This window comes from Sus scrofa, chromosome 17 (assembly GCF_000003025.6).
Source record: "Sus scrofa isolate TJ Tabasco breed Duroc chromosome 17, Sscrofa11.1, whole genome shotgun sequence".
Lineage (NCBI taxonomy): Eukaryota > Metazoa > Chordata > Mammalia > Artiodactyla > Suidae > Sus > Sus scrofa.
In genome coordinates this window covers 46673240-46691138 of record NC_010459.5, presented here as the reverse complement: position 1 = coordinate 46691138, position 17899 = coordinate 46673240, and the positions used below count along the sequence as shown (strand labels likewise).

General features: G+C 41.9%; 1 protein-coding gene and 1 non-coding gene across 5 annotated transcripts; one reads left to right on the top strand and one right to left on the bottom strand.

The window, feature by feature from the left end:
• LOC106506689 lies at nucleotides 3234–4883 on the bottom strand. The gene is made up of 2 exons (XR_002340076.1): nucleotides 4311–4883; nucleotides 3234–4197 (listed from the first exon to the last, which is right to left on the bottom strand). It is a non-coding gene; the product is annotated as an uncharacterized LOC106506689 (transcript).
• OSER1 (oxidative stress responsive serine rich 1) lies at nucleotides 4995–17579 on the top strand. 4 transcript variants are annotated; one of them, XM_021078055.1, is made up of 5 exons: nucleotides 5054–5143; nucleotides 5560–5704; nucleotides 8669–8785; nucleotides 12077–12190; nucleotides 16334–17579. In XM_021078055.1, exons 3-5 carry the CDS (start codon nucleotides 8709–8711, stop codon nucleotides 17019–17021), a joined length of 879 nt encoding a protein of 292 aa, XP_020933714.1. In that variant the 5' UTR covers nucleotides 5054–5143; nucleotides 5560–5704; nucleotides 8669–8708; the 3' UTR covers nucleotides 17022–17579. The 4 variants fall into 4 exon arrangements, with proteins under 4 accessions (XP_020933713.1, XP_020933714.1, XP_020933715.1 ...); XM_021078056.1 differs by having other exon boundaries at nucleotides 5064–5143; nucleotides 5585–5704; XM_021078057.1 differs by having other exon boundaries at nucleotides 5064–5143; nucleotides 5571–5704.

Below are 17899 nucleotides of genomic sequence, written 5' to 3'. Positions count from 1 at the left end.
GCCAACTTGGTGCCAAGCGAGAGTTTTGGCCCTGGGGATAACTGTATTTTCAACAACTCCAAGACATTATCATTTTAAAGACTCACCATTTATTGTAGGTCCAATTAAGAAAGAAAACCATGCTACGGATAAAATTAGGACACACTGTTGATCACAAGATGTATCCACATTTTCAGAGTGCTGAATTGTGGGAAAATGTGCATCTTAGATTCAGGGGGAAAAACACTGATAAACAAGATCCAAGGTCTGGGTCCCCAGGTAGCTTCTTTTCTAGTGAGGAGAGTGATAATGAATATACATTGTCCACTAGTGACAAACGCTTCAATGACAGATAAAGCCAAGTAAAGGGATACAGTGTGAAGATGGGGGCTCCGGTGGCCCAGGAAGGCCCTTTTGGGGAATTTTTTGTTTCATAGTCCCCATTTTATTATTTTTTTAATTGAAGTATAGTTGATTTAAAATGTTTCAGGTGTATAGCAAAGTGAGTCAGTTATATGTGTATATCTATATATATATTCGTTTTCAGATTCTTTTCCATTATGACAAGACATAGATACTGAAGGTTATGACAAGATACCAAAGTACAGCACCAATTGGCACAACATTGTAAATCAACTATACCTTTTTTTTTTAAGGGTCAAACCTGCAACATGCGGAGAGTCCCAGGCTAGGGGCCTAATCCGAGCCACAGATGCTGGCTTACGCCACAGCCACAGCAATGCCAGATCCTACAGCAACCTACACCATAGCTCATGGCAACATCAGAGCCTTAACTCACTAAGCAAGGCCAGGGATCGAACCAGCAACCTCGTGGTTCCTAGTCAGATTCATTTCCGCTGCACCATGACAAGAACGCCTTTAGTTTTTAAAAAGATCCTGAATATAGTTCCCTGAGCTGTAAGTAGGTCTTTGTTTATTTTACATATAATAGTGTGTATCTGTTAATCTCAAATACCTAATTTATCCCTCTTCCCCCTTTTGGTAACCATAAGTTTGTTTTCTATGTCTGAGTCTACTTCTGTTTTGTAAATAAGTTCATCTGTAATCACTTTTTAGAGTCCACATATAAGTGCTATCATATATGTCTTTGACTTAATTCATTTAGTATGATAAGAGGTTTCCATAGTGTAGTGGTTATCACATTTAGTGTAATTTCTGGGTTCACCCATGTTGTTGCAAATGGCTGAGTAGTATTCCATTGTGTGTTCCATTTCTTTTTTTCTTTTTGGCTGTGGCATGCAGTGACTTAATGTGAGACCTCAGATCCCAGACCAGATTTTGAACCTGGGCCATTGTGGTAAAAGGGCCAAATCCTAACTACTAGACCACCAGGGAACTCTCAATGCTACATCTTCTTTATCCATTCATCTGATGATGGACATTCCCGCTGGAGAATTGAAATGAAAAGAAACTTGCATGAAGAGGTGAGTTGTGGGTGAACAATGTTCCAAGCTGGAAGAACAACAAATACAAAAAACCTGGGAGGGAAGTAAGTCTAGTGAGTTCCAGGACAGGCAAGGGAGGTGTAGTTGGATCACAGTCCCAAACCTGCCCAAACTCTGGGCAGCCAATTTTCTCAAGCCCAACAGTATCTCCCAGGTAGAAGTGGGCATCCGTGGTCTAGTCAGGATGTGCAAGTGGTGGAGGGGCTGAGGATAAGGAAGCCGGTGTCACTCTGTGATCAGGAAGGTGAGTGGAGTCAGACGCCTAGATGTGAATCCCAGTTCTGCCATTTATAAGCTGTGTAACTGTGGGCAAGTTACCTAACTGTTCTGAGCTTAGTTTCCTTAGCTGTAAAATGGACATGCTAAAAACACCTGTTTCAGTAGTTGGTTGTGAACATTAAATGAGACTTTATAAATCAACACAAATGATCACTGTTGTCTCCATCTTCTACTCCAAGATGGTGTAGACATTTTAAATGACATGGTGTAGACATTTTACATTTAATAATGTCATCAAGGTAAGGAATAAATTATTTGAGCTTTAAAACATGAGAAAAGACTACTCTTCCAGATTACCAACTGGTAGGATAGCAGTCATATCACTGGGAAAATAAATTTTTTAAAGCTTTGAACTTGCCTTCCCCAAAGCTATTTTTTAAAATCAGAATGTGGCGTTCCCGTCATGGCGCAGCGGAAATGAATCTGACTAGAAACCATGAGGTTGTGGGTTCGATCCCTGGCCTCACTCAGTGGGTTGTGGATCGGCGTTGCTGTGAGCTGTGGTGTAGGTCACAGACAAGGCTCTGATCCCCCATTGCTGTGGCTGTTACGGAGGCTGGTAACAGCTCCAATTAGGCCCCTGGCCTGGGAAGTTCCATATGCCGGGGGTGCAGCCCTAAAAAGGACAAAAAGACTAAATAGATAAGTAAAATAAAATTTAAAAATAAAAAATAAATAAAATCAGAAGTTATCTTCCTATATAAATTGATTGTTTTTGCAGTCTAATTTGATGGAATGAATTCTCCTCTATTCAATCACTTAGAAAGTACATGTAACAAGAAGGACGTACACTGTTAAAGGCATTTTACAGCTACCACAGCTTTCTGATTAAATGGCATCACTGTGTGCATTAAGTTGATAAATGCCAAGTCAATTTCCTGAATATAAAATCTCCACATTAGGTTCAAGGCTTTTTCTGTGGCTGGAAAGATCCTGTGCTGCTGGTGTAGGAGGCAGTCTGGCTTTGTTCCCACACATCACATGCTTTGTGGCTTCTGTCTCTCATTCTAAGTCATGAGGTGTCAAACAGTGAATCAGGCCTATATATGACTTGGAATTTCAGGCCACATCAGGGGGTGTGAGTTAACAGACTTTCTTCCCCAGAGGTTCGCCTTCCAAATACTCCCTGAGTAATGAGCCACATCCTCAGAAAGCATCCAGCTTTACGACAGAGACACGCGTACCTAAAAGGAAGCCTGGAGTTTCTGTCGTGGCACAGTGGTTAGCGAATCCGACTAGGAACCATGAGGTTGTGGGTTTGATTCCTGGCCTTGCTCAGTGGGTTAAGGATCCAGCGTTGCCGCGGGCTGTGGTGTAGGTCGCCGACACAGCTCGTATTCTGAGTTGCTGTGGCTCTGGCGTAGGCCAGCATCTACAGCTCCGATTAGACCCCTAGCCTGGGAACCTCCATATGCCGCGGGAAGCAGCCCTAGAAAAGGAAAAAACACCCCCAAAAAAAAATAAATAAATAATTACAAATAAATATAATAAATAAAATAAAAGGAAGCCTTTTAAAACTTTAGTTTTTAGTATTTAATGCCATCATAGATGGAAATGAGGTAAAATGAAGCATGCCCCAAAACTGTACACAGCACAGCACCTACTCACCTCCAGAATTCAACTCAACTAGATACAGTCCCTGCCTTCAAGGTTGTGTGGTTTTATCTGAAGCAGTATTTTTGACTAACAGCTTAAAAACATGTATTTGGTCTTAATGAAATTCACGTGGCAACTTCTGAGGGGAAAAAAATGCATCATATTTTCCTGCTTCTTATTCTAAGATATACTGAGAGATGGTAAGCAGTGGACTGCCAGGCTTTTGAGACTGTTTAAATCCTGATTCGGTCACTTCCTAGCACTGTGACACAGAAGAAGGGAGCTAGAACAAGCTAATATCTGAATCCCAGTCATCCTCATCTGTTGTGTAAAATTACAGGAATATTAAACGTGCAAACACGTGCATGGTTGCTGCAAAGAAGCGGGGAGCCATCATTAGAATTTGGTTTGATGTTGGGACTTAACAATTAACAGGTTTCTTTCATCCCTTGTCAGTTACTGAGCCTCTGGTATGAACAAGGATTTAAAAAGGTACCCAGGGCCCAAGACATGCTTTAACAATCTTATAAAATAACCTGTAGATTCCATCCTCAGACATGGGCCAGGCATTCCAAAGTCTGGCTATAGTTAAGTTGAACATACCAAGCTATTTTCAGCAGCCTATCCAATTAGGTGATTATAGCTAAGGTACTGGGGAGTGGGAGGGTCCAGTTTTGGTTCAAGTGACAACCTCACACAAAGGTTGGCCAGAACCAACTCGAGCCCATTTTACTGAGGAAGAGCATCTTTTCCCACAAAGCTCTGAGAAGTGCGGACGTGGAACTGGGGCATGGTGAGTGAGCTGGTGTTGGAGGGAGTAGCAGCCGTTGCTCAGCCCATCCCTTCTCTGTCTGCCATCCAAGCAACCGTCGGAGTCCTACAAAAGGAAAAGATCCCTAAAAATTACCTGCTTAGGTGAACTGCCCAAACCTTTTTGCAAAATTTGGTATGCCTGTGCACGTCTCTGTCGAGGCGGCCTACGATTCTCACCAGATTCTCAACGGAGTCCATGCCTGAAAACAACGAGATGTGCTGAAGCAGTCCAACGTCCTCATTTAACAGAATGGAGAAAGCCAGAGAGGGAAACAACAAAGGTATTTTGTAAACGCATTTCAGTTCCAATTTCGGCCTAATGTTCACGGTACTAGCTGTGTCGGATTCCCCCTTGCTTTTCTGCAGCCCTGGGGGATCCCCAGGAGGCGAAGGCTGGTGTTCGAGCCCCAGCGATACCGCCGGCAGTCCAGATTCGCGCATCCAGGAGACTCGCGCGGAGCGTTCAGAGGTGGCTCCGTTGCGTAAAGATCCACCCACCTGGGCCTCACCTCGCGGAATTCCGTAGCCTTGTTGACTCCAGGTAGCGCTCCAAGCACAGGGAGACCGCGGAAAATCGAGGTGGCTCCGTGACAGCGAGAAACAACCCTCACTCACCCAGTCACTCACCTGACCAAGAGAAGGAAGCAGGCATGCCCCAGAAAGCCATCCCCAGCAAACTCTTTGAGAAGGGAGGAGCGAGCGAAGAGAATAACAGGAAGTGGCGTCAGGCGCACGTGTTTTGAGAGGGGCGGGTGCAAGGCGTTTGAGAGGCGCGGCTACAGCTCCGCGCCTGCGCAGTCGCTGCCTGCCGCGCTGCCGAGTCACGGGGGGTAGGAGGAGCGCGAACAGGGGGCGGGGGGCGTGCCCGAGTGACGCAGGCGCAGAGCGACTCCGGAGGAGCGGGCCGCCCCCTCCGCGGGTTTAGATCCGGGTCAGTCAGGCGCGACGATCGGGGAGAGACGATCTGAACTGACGAGACTGGCTCACCGGAGCGACCCTGCCGCGAGGAGGTGAGTGCCCAGACTTGACGGAGAAGCTCCGTAGCACCGCGTCTCGGCCTCGAGGCCCGGCCTGGCAGCGGGCAGCCGCTTCTGAGCCCTCTCGCGTCGCGTCGCGTCGTCCCACGGCTCTGGCTGTCTGGGCCCAGCCGGGCCTGCGCCTCTCCGCGCTCCGTCCGCCGCCGCGGCCTGGCACTACCCGAGCCCCGCTCTCTTCGCCCCTTCCCGCCTCCGCGACCCCCGCCCCGCGCCTCCGCCCTCTCCCGCCTGGCCGTAGCTTCCCCTTTTCGTCCTCCTCGGCAGCCCTTTGCCCCTTCCCGCCCTTTTCCGCGCCCCAGTCTCGTTGGCTGCCGCTTCGGCTTTGCTCCCTCCTCCTCCTGCATCCCTTGCCCCTTGGCCCTACTGTATCCTCTCCTTTTGGCCCGGAGAGTATCCTCAGGGGGCGACTTCCAGCTGCAGGACCTCGGGCGGGCAGAGCTAAGGCCCTGGACAGCTCCCCGCTATCCGAACCCCTCAGGTTCTGAGCCTCCCTCTCCCCAAATCCTGTTGAACCACGACCGATCCACTTTCTGGGTAAGAAGAATTAACATCGGGCTCTAGTACCGAGAGTTTAGGGAGTTGAGTGGGTAGAAGAGACACCCGGGTCGATTGTTTGAACCTAGTTTTATTTGCGCCTTGCAGAGTTGCTGGATTCGGTTTTCTTTCCCGAACTCCACGCTTCCTGGTGGGTTGGGAAATTTTCTAAATATTTTAACATTGTGATGACACGCTTACGCGCAGATCTTTTATTGATCGTTCTCCGGTCTTTTCAGGGTCCTGGAAATTTGGACCTAGGCCTGACGTTCGAAGAGGTCTCGGTTAAAACTGCAAGATGTAAATAAGATTGTGACCCATAGCTTTTGTTGACAATCAGAGAAAATCAGGAATTTGCCCTTTTGATGAAGGAACTTAGAATAATTTTGGTTTTTTTTGAAAGGCTAAGGAAAATCCGAGGCCCTATGTTATTTGACTTAAGGTAATTTCTAATAGGCCTTTTAAAAAGTTTGATCTTTGAGGGGGATCGTTCAATTTCAAGAAGTTAGTGTAGTAAAAAACGGCAGAAATCCATCCCACAAATTTATGAATTTATCAGTGAAGAAGGGGAAAACGATACATGTTTCACTGAGTTATTTAGCTCTTGATTTGAGTGAATGGGAGGCCGGGAATAGGGCGGAGCATAATAAGCCTTTTTGTAATTACAAACATGTTATGATTTAGCTCTTCAGGTCATGCCTAAGATTCACCTTTGCTCTGGGTTAATATAATTGAGGGAAAAGGTGAGTCATCAGAATGTTGAAAGTCTCAAAATAGTTTAGATGGAATGTCATTCCTAATGTTTTAGTCTGTGCCAGTTTTATTTTGGTCTGTTTTGGTTGTTAAATGATGGATCTTTTAATGTGTCAAGAAAGTTTTAGTGTGTCAGCTAGGTTTGTATTAACATCTAGAGTTAGGACTATATAATTAAAAGTTCCATATCGGGGCGCAAAACATCTTAGTGCAGTGTTAGGGCAAGAATGAGATTCTAGTTCTGATGTCAGGTTTATCCTTGTATCCCTAAGCACCCAGTCTAGTGCTAAAGCATATAGTAGGAATTCTGTCAATACTAGTAGATGTGATGTGTACTGATCTCCAGAGAAGCCAGAAGAAAGTTTGTGTGGGGTCTGCAGAGATGGGTAGACTGGCTCAGATGATTTCACTCTATAAGGGCCAAGAGCCTGAGCTTTTGACTAACTGGTCCAAAAGTAATTGAGGAAAATTAATAAATAAAATAAAAACTTTATTTTAGTTCTGCCAGCAGGAAGAATTTGTTTACAGCCTACAGATGTCACCCTTTTAGATGCTGTGGCGCTTCAAAAGTAATAGAATATGTGATTTTTGCTCACCCCTCTCCCCAGGCATATGGGACATTGTGTAACTGGGAGAGAATCCTCCTCTAAATCCAGAAGGATTAGGAACCAGTAAAATATGGAATTGATAATGTTTCCTCAAATTGATGTACTGATTAAATAAACTAGCAAAATATATGCGGGGAGTGTATTTCAAATTTTTGTCTTAAGAAGTTGAGGTGAAAGCTAGCTGGATTCTTTTGAGACTGTTTTTAGTGCTCTCCACCTTCTATGTATAATAAATAACCAAATAGTCTTGATTCCTTGCTTCTTAATTCTGCCCCTGATACTACATGTTTACATTATATCAAACATATTATGACACCCTGACCTTTGGAATATTAGAGGTATCACAATAAGATCAAATCCACCCTTGAAAAATGAGCACATATGGAATCAGAGAGAATCCAGGGAGCCATAGAGAGGCACTGCTCACTGAGAGTGCCTGGGCGGGGAGGTTCGGGTGGGTGGGGGGTGGTTCAGGGGGTAGCAGGTTAGAAATAGAGAATGTGAGGTGAATTCTTTGCTTCAAAAATTCCTCATCTTATACATTTTGTTTTACTTTTTATCTTTCTGATTCCCTGTGATGTGTTATAGATAATGATTTATTTTTTTATTCAGGATTTGATATTAACAAATTTTTTACCTTGAGTAAAAAAATCGAGAGACAGAGTCAAAGAATTTGTTAACATCTCTATTGTGTCTCTCGTTGCTGTGCTTGGTCTCCCTTCCTCTTTCTTTTGTTTAAGGATAAAAATCAGGGTGGAAAAAATGGAGAACTTTGGTTACTCAATCTAGTTGATTAAGTAAAGAGTATTTAAAGGAGCATCTATAGAACAATAATTTTGAATTTTTTAAAATTTCCTACCCCTTTTAGCTAATTTTAGGTTTGTTTTTGAGTTGCAAGTACAGTTCATCGATACTTGCTTTTGAAATAAATTATTCAAAGCTATAAAGTAAACAGAGGTACCAACCTTATAGGTAGAGTGTGGGGCATTCATTGAAACATGTTTATAATCCTACTTTAACAATGGTAATTAATATATTGATATCTGGGTGTGAATATTAATGTGAGTATAAATATTGATATCTGGGTCAGGATTGCTCTGGAGGAGCGCTGTCATGTTTCATGAACGCTGTTCTTATCTGAAATGTTTAGAGTTAGATGAGACAAATACTTGGTAACATTTCAGATCAGAGTCCTCTAGGTTGAGCTTTCTTCTTTGACTTCTGATGCAAAGGTCATTTTTTTCTATACTTTTCTAGACTTCTGCAATTGGAGAGATTCCCCTCATGTTAAAAAGTATACTTAAACACAGATTGGGTGATGCAGTTTTCAACACTCTATTAATGGGATGTTGGCATCAAGTATTCATACAGTTTAAATTTCATCGTAATAAATACACATTTCTTGTATCATTTCATTTGTCTCCTCTTAAGAAGTAAAAGCTACAGTTTCCTAATCATATACATTGAAACTTTCTTTTAGAAATAGAAATTTTGCTTTTTTTCTACGTAACAAGCAATGGTAGTATCAGGAATATAGGTTTTAACAAAGGGTGCACTTTAAATCCCACTTTGCTCACTTTATTTATTTATTTATTTTTTTCAGTATTAACGGTAACATCCATAGTAGTGTAAAAACTTTCACAATGAAATCTGAAGCCAAGGATGGAGAGGAGGAGAGTCTACAAACCGCTTTCAAGAAGTTAAGAGTGGATGCATCAGGGTAATTAAATATGGAATATATTATTGGGGGTTTGTTTACTATATTTAAATAGACATTTCCTCAAGGGAGCCCGCTCTTTTCTAATATTTCTCTTTCTTTGTAGAAGGTGTAAATGTTAATTGTGACATTTTACCAAGTTCTGTACGGTATTGTTTTACTTATAAAAGAAATTCTTCTGTTAAATTTTGAAAAGTAGCTGCTCATTTTTACTCCAAGGTTGGGGGTTTTCCTTAACTTTGAAAAGAATTCCTCCTGCCTCTTTTTAATCAGACATTATTAGGCAGTGTCCCATCAGTTCCTCCTGCATCTCTAGGGAATCACTGTTTTTCACTAAAAGTGAGTTGGCTCAATAGGGGTGTCTGCAGACATTGTAGATTTCATGGACTCTGGTTGCTGAGCCGATCACTATGGAAACCTCTATTCATTAGGGTTCTGTCACTGAGATCAATATTCTTGAACCCTTTGGCCAAACTAATTAGGGCACCTGCAGACCAGCTGCTGTCTGAATGTTAATATTTCACCCTTTGCAAAATGTGTGTGGAGGACTCTTTTCATGCCATTCTTTGCCCCAGACTAGAAGAAATCTCAAATTGTTAATGGATGTAAGAATATTTCATTTCATGAATGGAAACCAAACACTCCACAACAAGGAATAATAATAATTGCTAAAATTTATTATTCATTTGCTGTGTCAAAGACATTGGCGTAAGTACTCTGTACACATCATCTAATCCTCACTACCAACTTAGAAGATAATACTGCAAAGTATACTATCTAGTTTTCAGAGGAGCTGCAGATGAATTAAATCACTTGGAAAAGGTCACGTTGGCAAGAAGTAGTAGAGCCAGGATTTCATCCCAGACAATTTATGTCTGGAACCTGTGCTCTTAACTGTTCCTTTATATGGTACCTTGAGAAGATAGCATGAAGAAATACATTCAGTACCTGGCACGTAGTAAAATTAAATAGATGTTAGTTATTAAAGCTGTTTATTGCTCGTACTATTTTTGTACTATCAAAAGATTTATACTAACAGATATGCACAGTAGCTGTTACATGTCCTTCTGTTTGCTTCCGTGATCCTTCAAATAAGTATCTTTTCCTAGTGGTTTTTCCAGTATAGTTATCTTGCCATTAGAATTAATCAGTACTTTATAAGCTATTTTGGTGAAACAGAAACAAAAGAGAGAAACAAATAGTTCCAGATTGTAGTCTTAGTGTATTCCTTTGTGATTTGAGGTATAGAAAAAAAAAATTTTATTAGGAAAATACTAAAAATGTATAAGTGTATAAAACATGTAAATCCTTTAGTGTATAAATTTATGTAAGTAACTTTTGATAAACTTCTTTCTTGGTGTTTTAAGTTGGAACATAACATTTAAGTATTTCCGTCCCCCTAAAAATTACTTGGAACATAAAAAAAAAACTTTTATAAATATCTGTACAATATGTGGTCAAACATTATATATTTGAGGCATGTGATCTACTTTGAGTAATATATAGAAAGAGAAGGAGCAGTGGAGAACATTTGAGAAAACCAAATAAATAAGAGTACAAGGAGTGAGTCATTACTGTGACTCAGCAGAATAACCCTGGTGTAGTGTACCATACATTTCTAGTTGTTTCGTATTGTTGCTGATTTACAAATGCAACTCCTGAGGTACTGACTCATAAACTAACCAAGCCTTACCAGGAATTTAATATGATCCTGTTTAACAGGTTTTTGACTCCTAATGGTATTTGTCTTAGCAGGACAAATCTCTGTTTATTGTAAAACAATATAGTCTTTTTTTATCAGAGTATAAAATAGTACATGCTTATTATGGATAAATGACAAAAAAAAAGGATAAAAAAGGAAGTAAAAAAAAATCACAATTTACCATTACCACTGTTAATATCTAGATCATCTGTAATAGCACTGTAGACTTTTTATTGCATATTTGATATCATAATATATGTACAAGTGTTTATGCTGTTTTCTCTTAATGTTGTGAGCACACTGAATTTTTAATAAATTCCTGATATTCCATTGTACAGATCGACCCTAATTTATATAGTATAGTATTTTCTATTATTAGACATTTAGGTAATTCTGTTTTTATTTTAAATTATATTTCAGTGAACTTTTTTTTTTTTTACTTAGTAGATTGTCTCTTTCTAAAGGGTATTTATCAGTACCACAACATATACAGTAGGAGCCTGTGTCAGTGTGTGTGTGTGTATATTGAAAAGGAGTTCCCTGGTGATCTAGCGGTTAAAAGACCCGACATTGTCACTTCTGTGGCACAGGTTCAATCCCCGGCCTGGGAACTTCTGCATACTGCAGTATTAGCCAAAAAAACAAGGTCCAAAAGAATTTAACATTAAATGTTAATGTCGGTGGTCTCTGGTGGTTGCGAGATTATAGATTATTTTTCTCTCTTTTAAGTTTTTTTTATCTTCTTCTCTGGGAACCCATACGACTTGTGTAATTTTAAACCGCAGAGATTTAACTGAGTAATATCTTATTTCAGGTTTATTAATTGTAAAAATTAGAGTATTTTTCTAGAAGTTGTGAACTATTTGAAAAAGTATTCATTTTCAAGTTAGATTGAGTCCCCTCAAGTTTCTGCTCCTAAACTTAGTTTCCACGGCTCTAGTTTGCCCGCATAAAATAAATGGTTAGTGTCATTAGTATTCTCCCTGGACATAAGGCCTGATCTGCCCCAGATAAACAGCCCGAAGGTCTATTTATATCCCACTCTGGTTACACTTAAGAATCATTCTTTGGCTTATGATTTTGCAACTGTGAACTCTTAGGGATCCTCCAAATTTGATTTTGGAAGAAAATTTATACTAAAAGCTGAGAAATTTTTGAGAAACCCAAACTAGAAAGACAATAACAGTATTGATTCAAACTGCATTTGGGTTGGGAGAACAGTAAGATCCTCCTTGCGCGGTTTTCTTTTTTTTTTTTTTTTTTTTTTTTTTGTCTTTTTGTCTGTTGTTGTTGTTGTTGTTGTTGCTATTTCTTGAGCCGCTCCCGCAGCATATGGAGGTTCCCAGGCTAGGGGTCGAATCGGAGCTGTAGCCACCGGCCTACGCCAGAGCCACAGCAACGTGGGATCCGAGCTGCGTCTGCAACCTACACCACAGCTCATGGCAACGCCGGATCGTTAACCCACTGAGCAAGGGCAGGGACCGAACCCGCAACCTCATGGTTCCTAGTCAGATTCGTTAACCACTGCGCCACGACGGGAACTCCCCTCCTTGCACGGTTTTCTAAGCAGTAAACTTTGTTCTTGTCTTCAGGTCCATAGCATCTCTGTCTGTTGGAGAAGGCACGAGTGTGAGAGCATCAGTCAGAACAGCAGCAGATGATACAAAACTGAAAACCACATGTGCATCTAAAGACAGTTGGCACGGGTAAGAGCGTCTCACTGCAGTTGATTTTTATCCTAACACCTTAAAATATTATTGGATTTTCTTTCCTGAGTATCCAGAAAAGAGTATGTTATGATGTAGAACCCAAGACGCACCAATTAAAGAAGATCCTTTCTCTTCATTGTGAAATTGCTGAGACTTGCTGTGTGGCCTGGTTCGTAATCACTTTTTATGAATGTTCTATGTGTGTTTGAGAAGAAGGGCTCTTCTCTAGTCATTTTTACTTTCTGTGTATGTCCATTAAGCTTTTAAATGTGTTATTTGGATCTTTTTTCAAATAATTTTTTGTGGGGGTCAGCTTGACCTGTTAATAATGGAGAGGGTTCTGTTGAAATGTTCTCCACTGGGTTGCATTTGTCTATTTTTCCGGTAATTTCTGTATTGCTTTATGTGTTTTAAAGCTGTTTTGTTAGGTGCGTGTAGCCTAGGTACATGTCAGTTTCGAATGTTTTCTTCCTGGTGAATTGAGACTTTTATTCTAACAGTGACCTTCTTAATCCCTCATGATGACTTTTGTTTTGAAGTCTGTTTTGTCTGGAATTAATATAGCTAATACAGTTGTCTTTTAGTATTTGCCTAGTATATCTTTTTCTGTTTTCAATCATTCTGTGTTTCAAAAATTTAGGTGTGTCCCACATAAATATGTATGGCTTGGCTTGTTTTGTTTTATTCAATCTGAAAATCTTTCTTTAATGCTGACTTTAATGTCTTTACATTTATTTTGATTATATGGACTTGTTTCTACTCTTATTTTATGCTTTTGGTCCTGCTTTTTTCTTTTTCTCTTTCTTCCCACCGCCCCTCTCCTTACCACCTTTTAAAGAGTTGTCTGAAATATGTTGGTTTTTCTCCCTACCATTTTTCATTCTGTTGGTTTGGAATTTGTTTACTGTGTTTCAGTTCTTTTATTTATTTATTTTTTTTGTCTTTTTGCTATTTCTTTGGGCCACTCCCGCGGCATATGGAGGTTCCCAGGCTAGGGGTCGAATTGGAGCTGTAGCCACTGGCCTACACCAGAGCCAGAGCAACTCAGGATCCGAGCCGCGTCTGCAACCTACACCACAGCTCACGGCAACGCCAGATCCTTAACCCACTGAACAAAGGCAGGGACCGAACCCGCAACCTCATGGTTCCTAGTCGGATTCGTTAACCACTGTGCCACGACGGGAACTCCTGTTTCAGTTCTTTTAGCAGTCAGCCTTGAAATTTTATAACATGTACTTTTAGAACGGTTTTGCTCTGACTTCCTGACTTCCATTTTGTGGTTCCCCGATATTTTTGTCCTGTCATTTATTTTTAATCTCACAATTTCAGTTTTATTTAACCTACTTTATTTAAATTTGGGTGTTTAGATACATCTCATTTACAGTTTCTTTACTCTCACCATTCTTTCATCTCAGATCTTCCACATAGGATCTCCCTCTTCCTAAAGTACTTCCCTCAGAAGTTCCTTTGATAAAAGTCTGTTGTGAGTAAGTAGGGCCTCTGTCTTAGTTCTCCACCTGGAATAAATTTGAATGGTGCCCCCTGGAGTTGTGTACATCATATTCTACTGGTACATACATTTGGATTTGATTTACCTGAAAATGTCTTTATTTCATCCTTGTTCTTGAAATTTATACCTGGTACGATATACCTGAAATCATAGTTTTAATTTTTTTTTTTTATGGCCAGCCAAGAGCATATGGAAGTTTTGGGGCTATGGGTCGAATGTGGTCCTATGCCACAGCTATAGCAACACCAAATCCCAGCTGAGCCTGCGACCTACACCATGACTCATGGCAGTGCTGGATCCTTAATCCTCTGAGTGAGGCCAGGGATCGAACCTGCATCCTCATGGATACTAGTTGGGTTCTTAACCCACTGAGCCACAATGGGAACTCCTCATCGTTCTAATTGACAGTTATTTTTTCTTAGCACTTGAAGATATTATTCATTGTCTCTGGCTTCCATGTTGAAAACCTACTTTCAAACTAATTGTTCTTTTGGAAATAATCTATTTAGTGTTTAGCTGCTTTTAAGGTGTTCCTGTTGTTTGAGATAGTTTGCAGTTTGTTTTATTGCTTTTAGTTTTCTTGCTTTAGCATGCTTCCTATATCTGTAGCTTCTCTTAGTGCATCAATTCAGGAAATTTCTCAGCCATCATCTTGTTTTCCATTCTCTATATTCTTTCTTTCAGAGACCCCAGACTCTTTATTCTGTCTTTCATGTCGCTTAACTCTTACATTTTTCTGAATCTCTGTGTGTTGGCTTCTAGGTCAAGGATTGGCAAACTTTTTTGTAAAGGGTCAGATGATAAGTATTTTTGGCTTTGGGGACCAAGAGGTGAAATGGAAAGATACTATGTAGGTACTTAAAAAGTTCGAGAACTCCTGCCTTGTTTGCTTGATGTGCACCATCTTGGCTGGTGGACATACTTTGTGTTCAGTTGCTGAGACAATCTTGGGATGAAACGACCAGCCTGGTGGCAGTGCCAGGGTCAGCTCTGCTTTCTGTCTCAGTGGCACCCAGATTCCAGCACACCCTTCCCTCCTCCTGACAAACTGAGATTCTACCTCTTAGTAAGCAGCACCTGCCCACAGCAGAGCCCCAGCATGTAGCCAGCGCAGGCCCGGGCAGGGGTGTGATATGCACATCTGCTGGCCGGGCGGGCAGGCACAGGGAAGGGAGAGGAGAACAGCGGTGGTGGGGGGGGAGACACACAATTCTAGCCCCGTAGGAGCAGTGTCCGTGAGCTGTACAAAAACAGATAGGGGGCCAGATTTGATCCATAAACTGCAGTTTGCTGACCCCTGTTGTAAATAATTCAAATTTATCCTCCAGTTCAGTATTTCTTTTTTGAGCTGTATGTATTCTGTTGTCAGGCCCATCTAGTTAGTTTAATTTCAGGTATAAAGTTTTTAAAATATTTTTTGGTTTTGTTTTCAAATTTGCTTGGCAGTTTTGAGTCTTTTTTTCTTTGTTCAATTCTTATTTAAATATTCTATAAAAAGTTATATAGTGTGTCTGATAATTTCTAATATCTGAAAACTTCCAGGTGTCTAAATATGTGTTTCTCCTGTTTCCAGTGATAGAAACGAATCCTGAATCTGCCACTCTGTTGAGTAATTAGCATAGTGGCCATGAGTAGCATTAGCCCCACGGTGGTTCTGAAGCTGCTGTATTCAGGGCCCAGAGCACAACGCTGAGCTTTTACAGCGTCATTCTAAGTTGTCTGTGCAGGGCACTTCCCCAGACCCACTGGTCAGAGATTCCCAAGCCAGGGGTTGGGACAGGGCAGACAGGTGTTCTGCACCAGATGTTTAAAGAAATGCAATTTAAAACTACCCTTTACCTCTCCAGTTTCTATAGCTTGTTAATAAGGATGTTGGGGGTGTTCCCATCGTGGCTAGGTGGTTAACGAATCCAACTAGAAACCATGAGGTTTCAAGTTCGATCCCTGGCCTTGATCAGTGAGTTGAGGATCCGGCGTTGCCATGAGCTGTGGTGTAGGTCACAGACGAGGCTCAGATCCCGCATTGCTGTGGCTCTGACATAGGCTGGCAGCTACAGCTCCGATTCGACCCCTAGCCTGGGAACCTCCATATGCCGCCAGTGCAGCCCTAAAAAAGACAAAAAAAAAAAAAACCAAGCCAAAAAGGGAAAATTTTCATGTGTGATGACACATAAGAGAGGAAAAGAAAAAAAAAAAAAAAAAAAAAAGGGTATGTTGGAGTTCTCGTAGTGGTGCAACGGAAACAAATCTGACAAGTAACCGTGAGGTTGTGGGTTCGATCCCTGGCCTTGCTCAGTGGGTTAAGGATTCAGCATTGCCACGAGCTGTGGTGTAGGTTGCAGATGAGGTTTGGCTACTATGTGGCTGTGGCAGAGGCCAGTAAGTATAGCTCCAATTTGACTCCTAGCCTGGGAACCTTCATATGCTGCAGGTGCAGCCCTAAAAAAGGAGACGTCAAAGTTTTTGAGACACAAAGACTCAGCAGCTTGAAAATGGAGGTAGGCACATTCTTTAGGGGAGACTTACATAGACTCATAAACCAGAGAGGCGGCAAATTTCCAGCCATCTTAAGGAATCTCTTTAGGAGAGCTCTGTATCCCACCATCTTCTTGTGCATTTTCCCCTCTTAGGTCTACAAGGAAGTCTTCACGAGGAGCAGTGAGAACCCCGCGTCGTCGACGATCCAAGTCTCCTGTCCTTCATCCCCCGAAGTTTATACATTGCAGTACAATAGCTGCTGCTTCCAGCTGCCAGCTCAAGCACAAGAGCCAGACTGACTCCCCTGATGGCAGCAGCGGGCTGGGAATTTCACCTCCTAAAGAGTTCAATACAGGAGAATGCTCACCTTCTCTCGATTCTAATCACACAGGGGCGGTTGTTGAGCCTTTGAGAACCTCGGTTCCAAGGCTCCCATCAGAGAGTAAGGAGGAAGACTCCTCTGATGTCCCCCAAGTCTCCCAAGCAAGTCTCAAGGCCAATGATCTCTCTGACTTTCAGTCTGTTTCCAAGCTAAACCAGGGCAAGCCGTGTACATGCGTAGGCAAGGAGTGCCAGTGTCAGAGGTGGCATGATATGGAGGTGTATTCCTTTTCAGGCCTGCAGAACGTCCCTCCCTTGGCCCCAGAGCGAAGATCCACGCTTGAGGACTACTCTCAGTCGCTTCACACAAGAACTCTGTCTGGCTCTCCCCGCTCCTGTTCTGAGCAAGCCCGGGTCTACGTGGATGACGTGACCATCGAGGACCTGTCAGGCTACATGGAATATTACTTGTATATTCCCAAGAAAATGTCCCACATGGCCGAAATGATGTACACCTGAGAGCCGGAAGCTGATTACTGTGCTTCAAACCAATGAAGGGTTGTCCGAGAGATTTAGTTAACGGCAGACCTTCCGGCCACTTGGTGTGAGAAGACATCTCCTTCTGCTCACTGTGCTTGCAATAAAAACTTTTCTTGGCATCTCAGTTAATTTCATTCTTTAAACTTACTCTTCTCGAGTTCTTACATACCCACCAAGGCAAGCAGATCAGCGAAAAATCCCTCTCATTTAGAACATCCCCGCCCCCATGTTCCATGGGGATGAAGAAATTGCTTGACTGGTAGCAGTGGGTCTGTGGTGAAAGCCTTTATAAAACTGCACTTTTTCAGATCGGTTTAAGATTTGGGTGCCAAGGACAATGAAATGTGGCTTTGAAACTGGACTGCACACTTGTCATGCTGTAGCTGCCAGCCCAGAATATTAGAAGTTACGTGACCGGTTTAAACCATCTCTGATTTAACGCAAGATTTATTGTGTCTTAAAAGGTTTCCTATGTTTTTGCTAAGCCAGAGATCTAAGGTTTAGATTCAATATGAATAAAGTAGCTGGTCTGCCCTATTGTTTGAGAGAATCATTAACCATCAATTCATAAACCCCTGCTGGTGCTCTTCACCCTGAGACATGCTACATGAAGTTTCTTAAGTGAGAAGCAGCGACTTGGAATGGGCTGCTTCAGCTGGAGGGAGGGGGTGTGATGTTTGAAACCACTCGGTGTCCACTCTCCGGCACCTTAGTATACGTGGCATGTTTCAGTCACTTTCGATGTAGCTCTCATTCCTTGGTTCCACATGTTCTGGTGGATCCTTTATTTTTCTGCATTGCTCTCCTACCCCAGCAACTCCCAAAGAGAATTTCATACATGCCGTATCCTGTGTTTA

Bases quoted from the DNA above. Each gene is read 5' to 3' on its own strand.
- OSER1 (XM_021078054.1), top strand. From the start codon at position 8,709: ATGAAATCTGAAGCCAAGGATGGAGAGGAGGAGAGTCTACAAACCGCT. The intron at 8,786-12,076 runs GTAATTAAATAT...TCTTGTCTTCAG, and splicing joins TTAAGAGTGGATGCATCAGG to GTCCATAGCATCTCTGTCTG. The intron at 12,191-16,333 runs GTAAGAGCGTCT...TTCCCCTCTTAG, and splicing joins TCTAAAGACAGTTGGCACGG to GTCTACAAGGAAGTCTTCAC.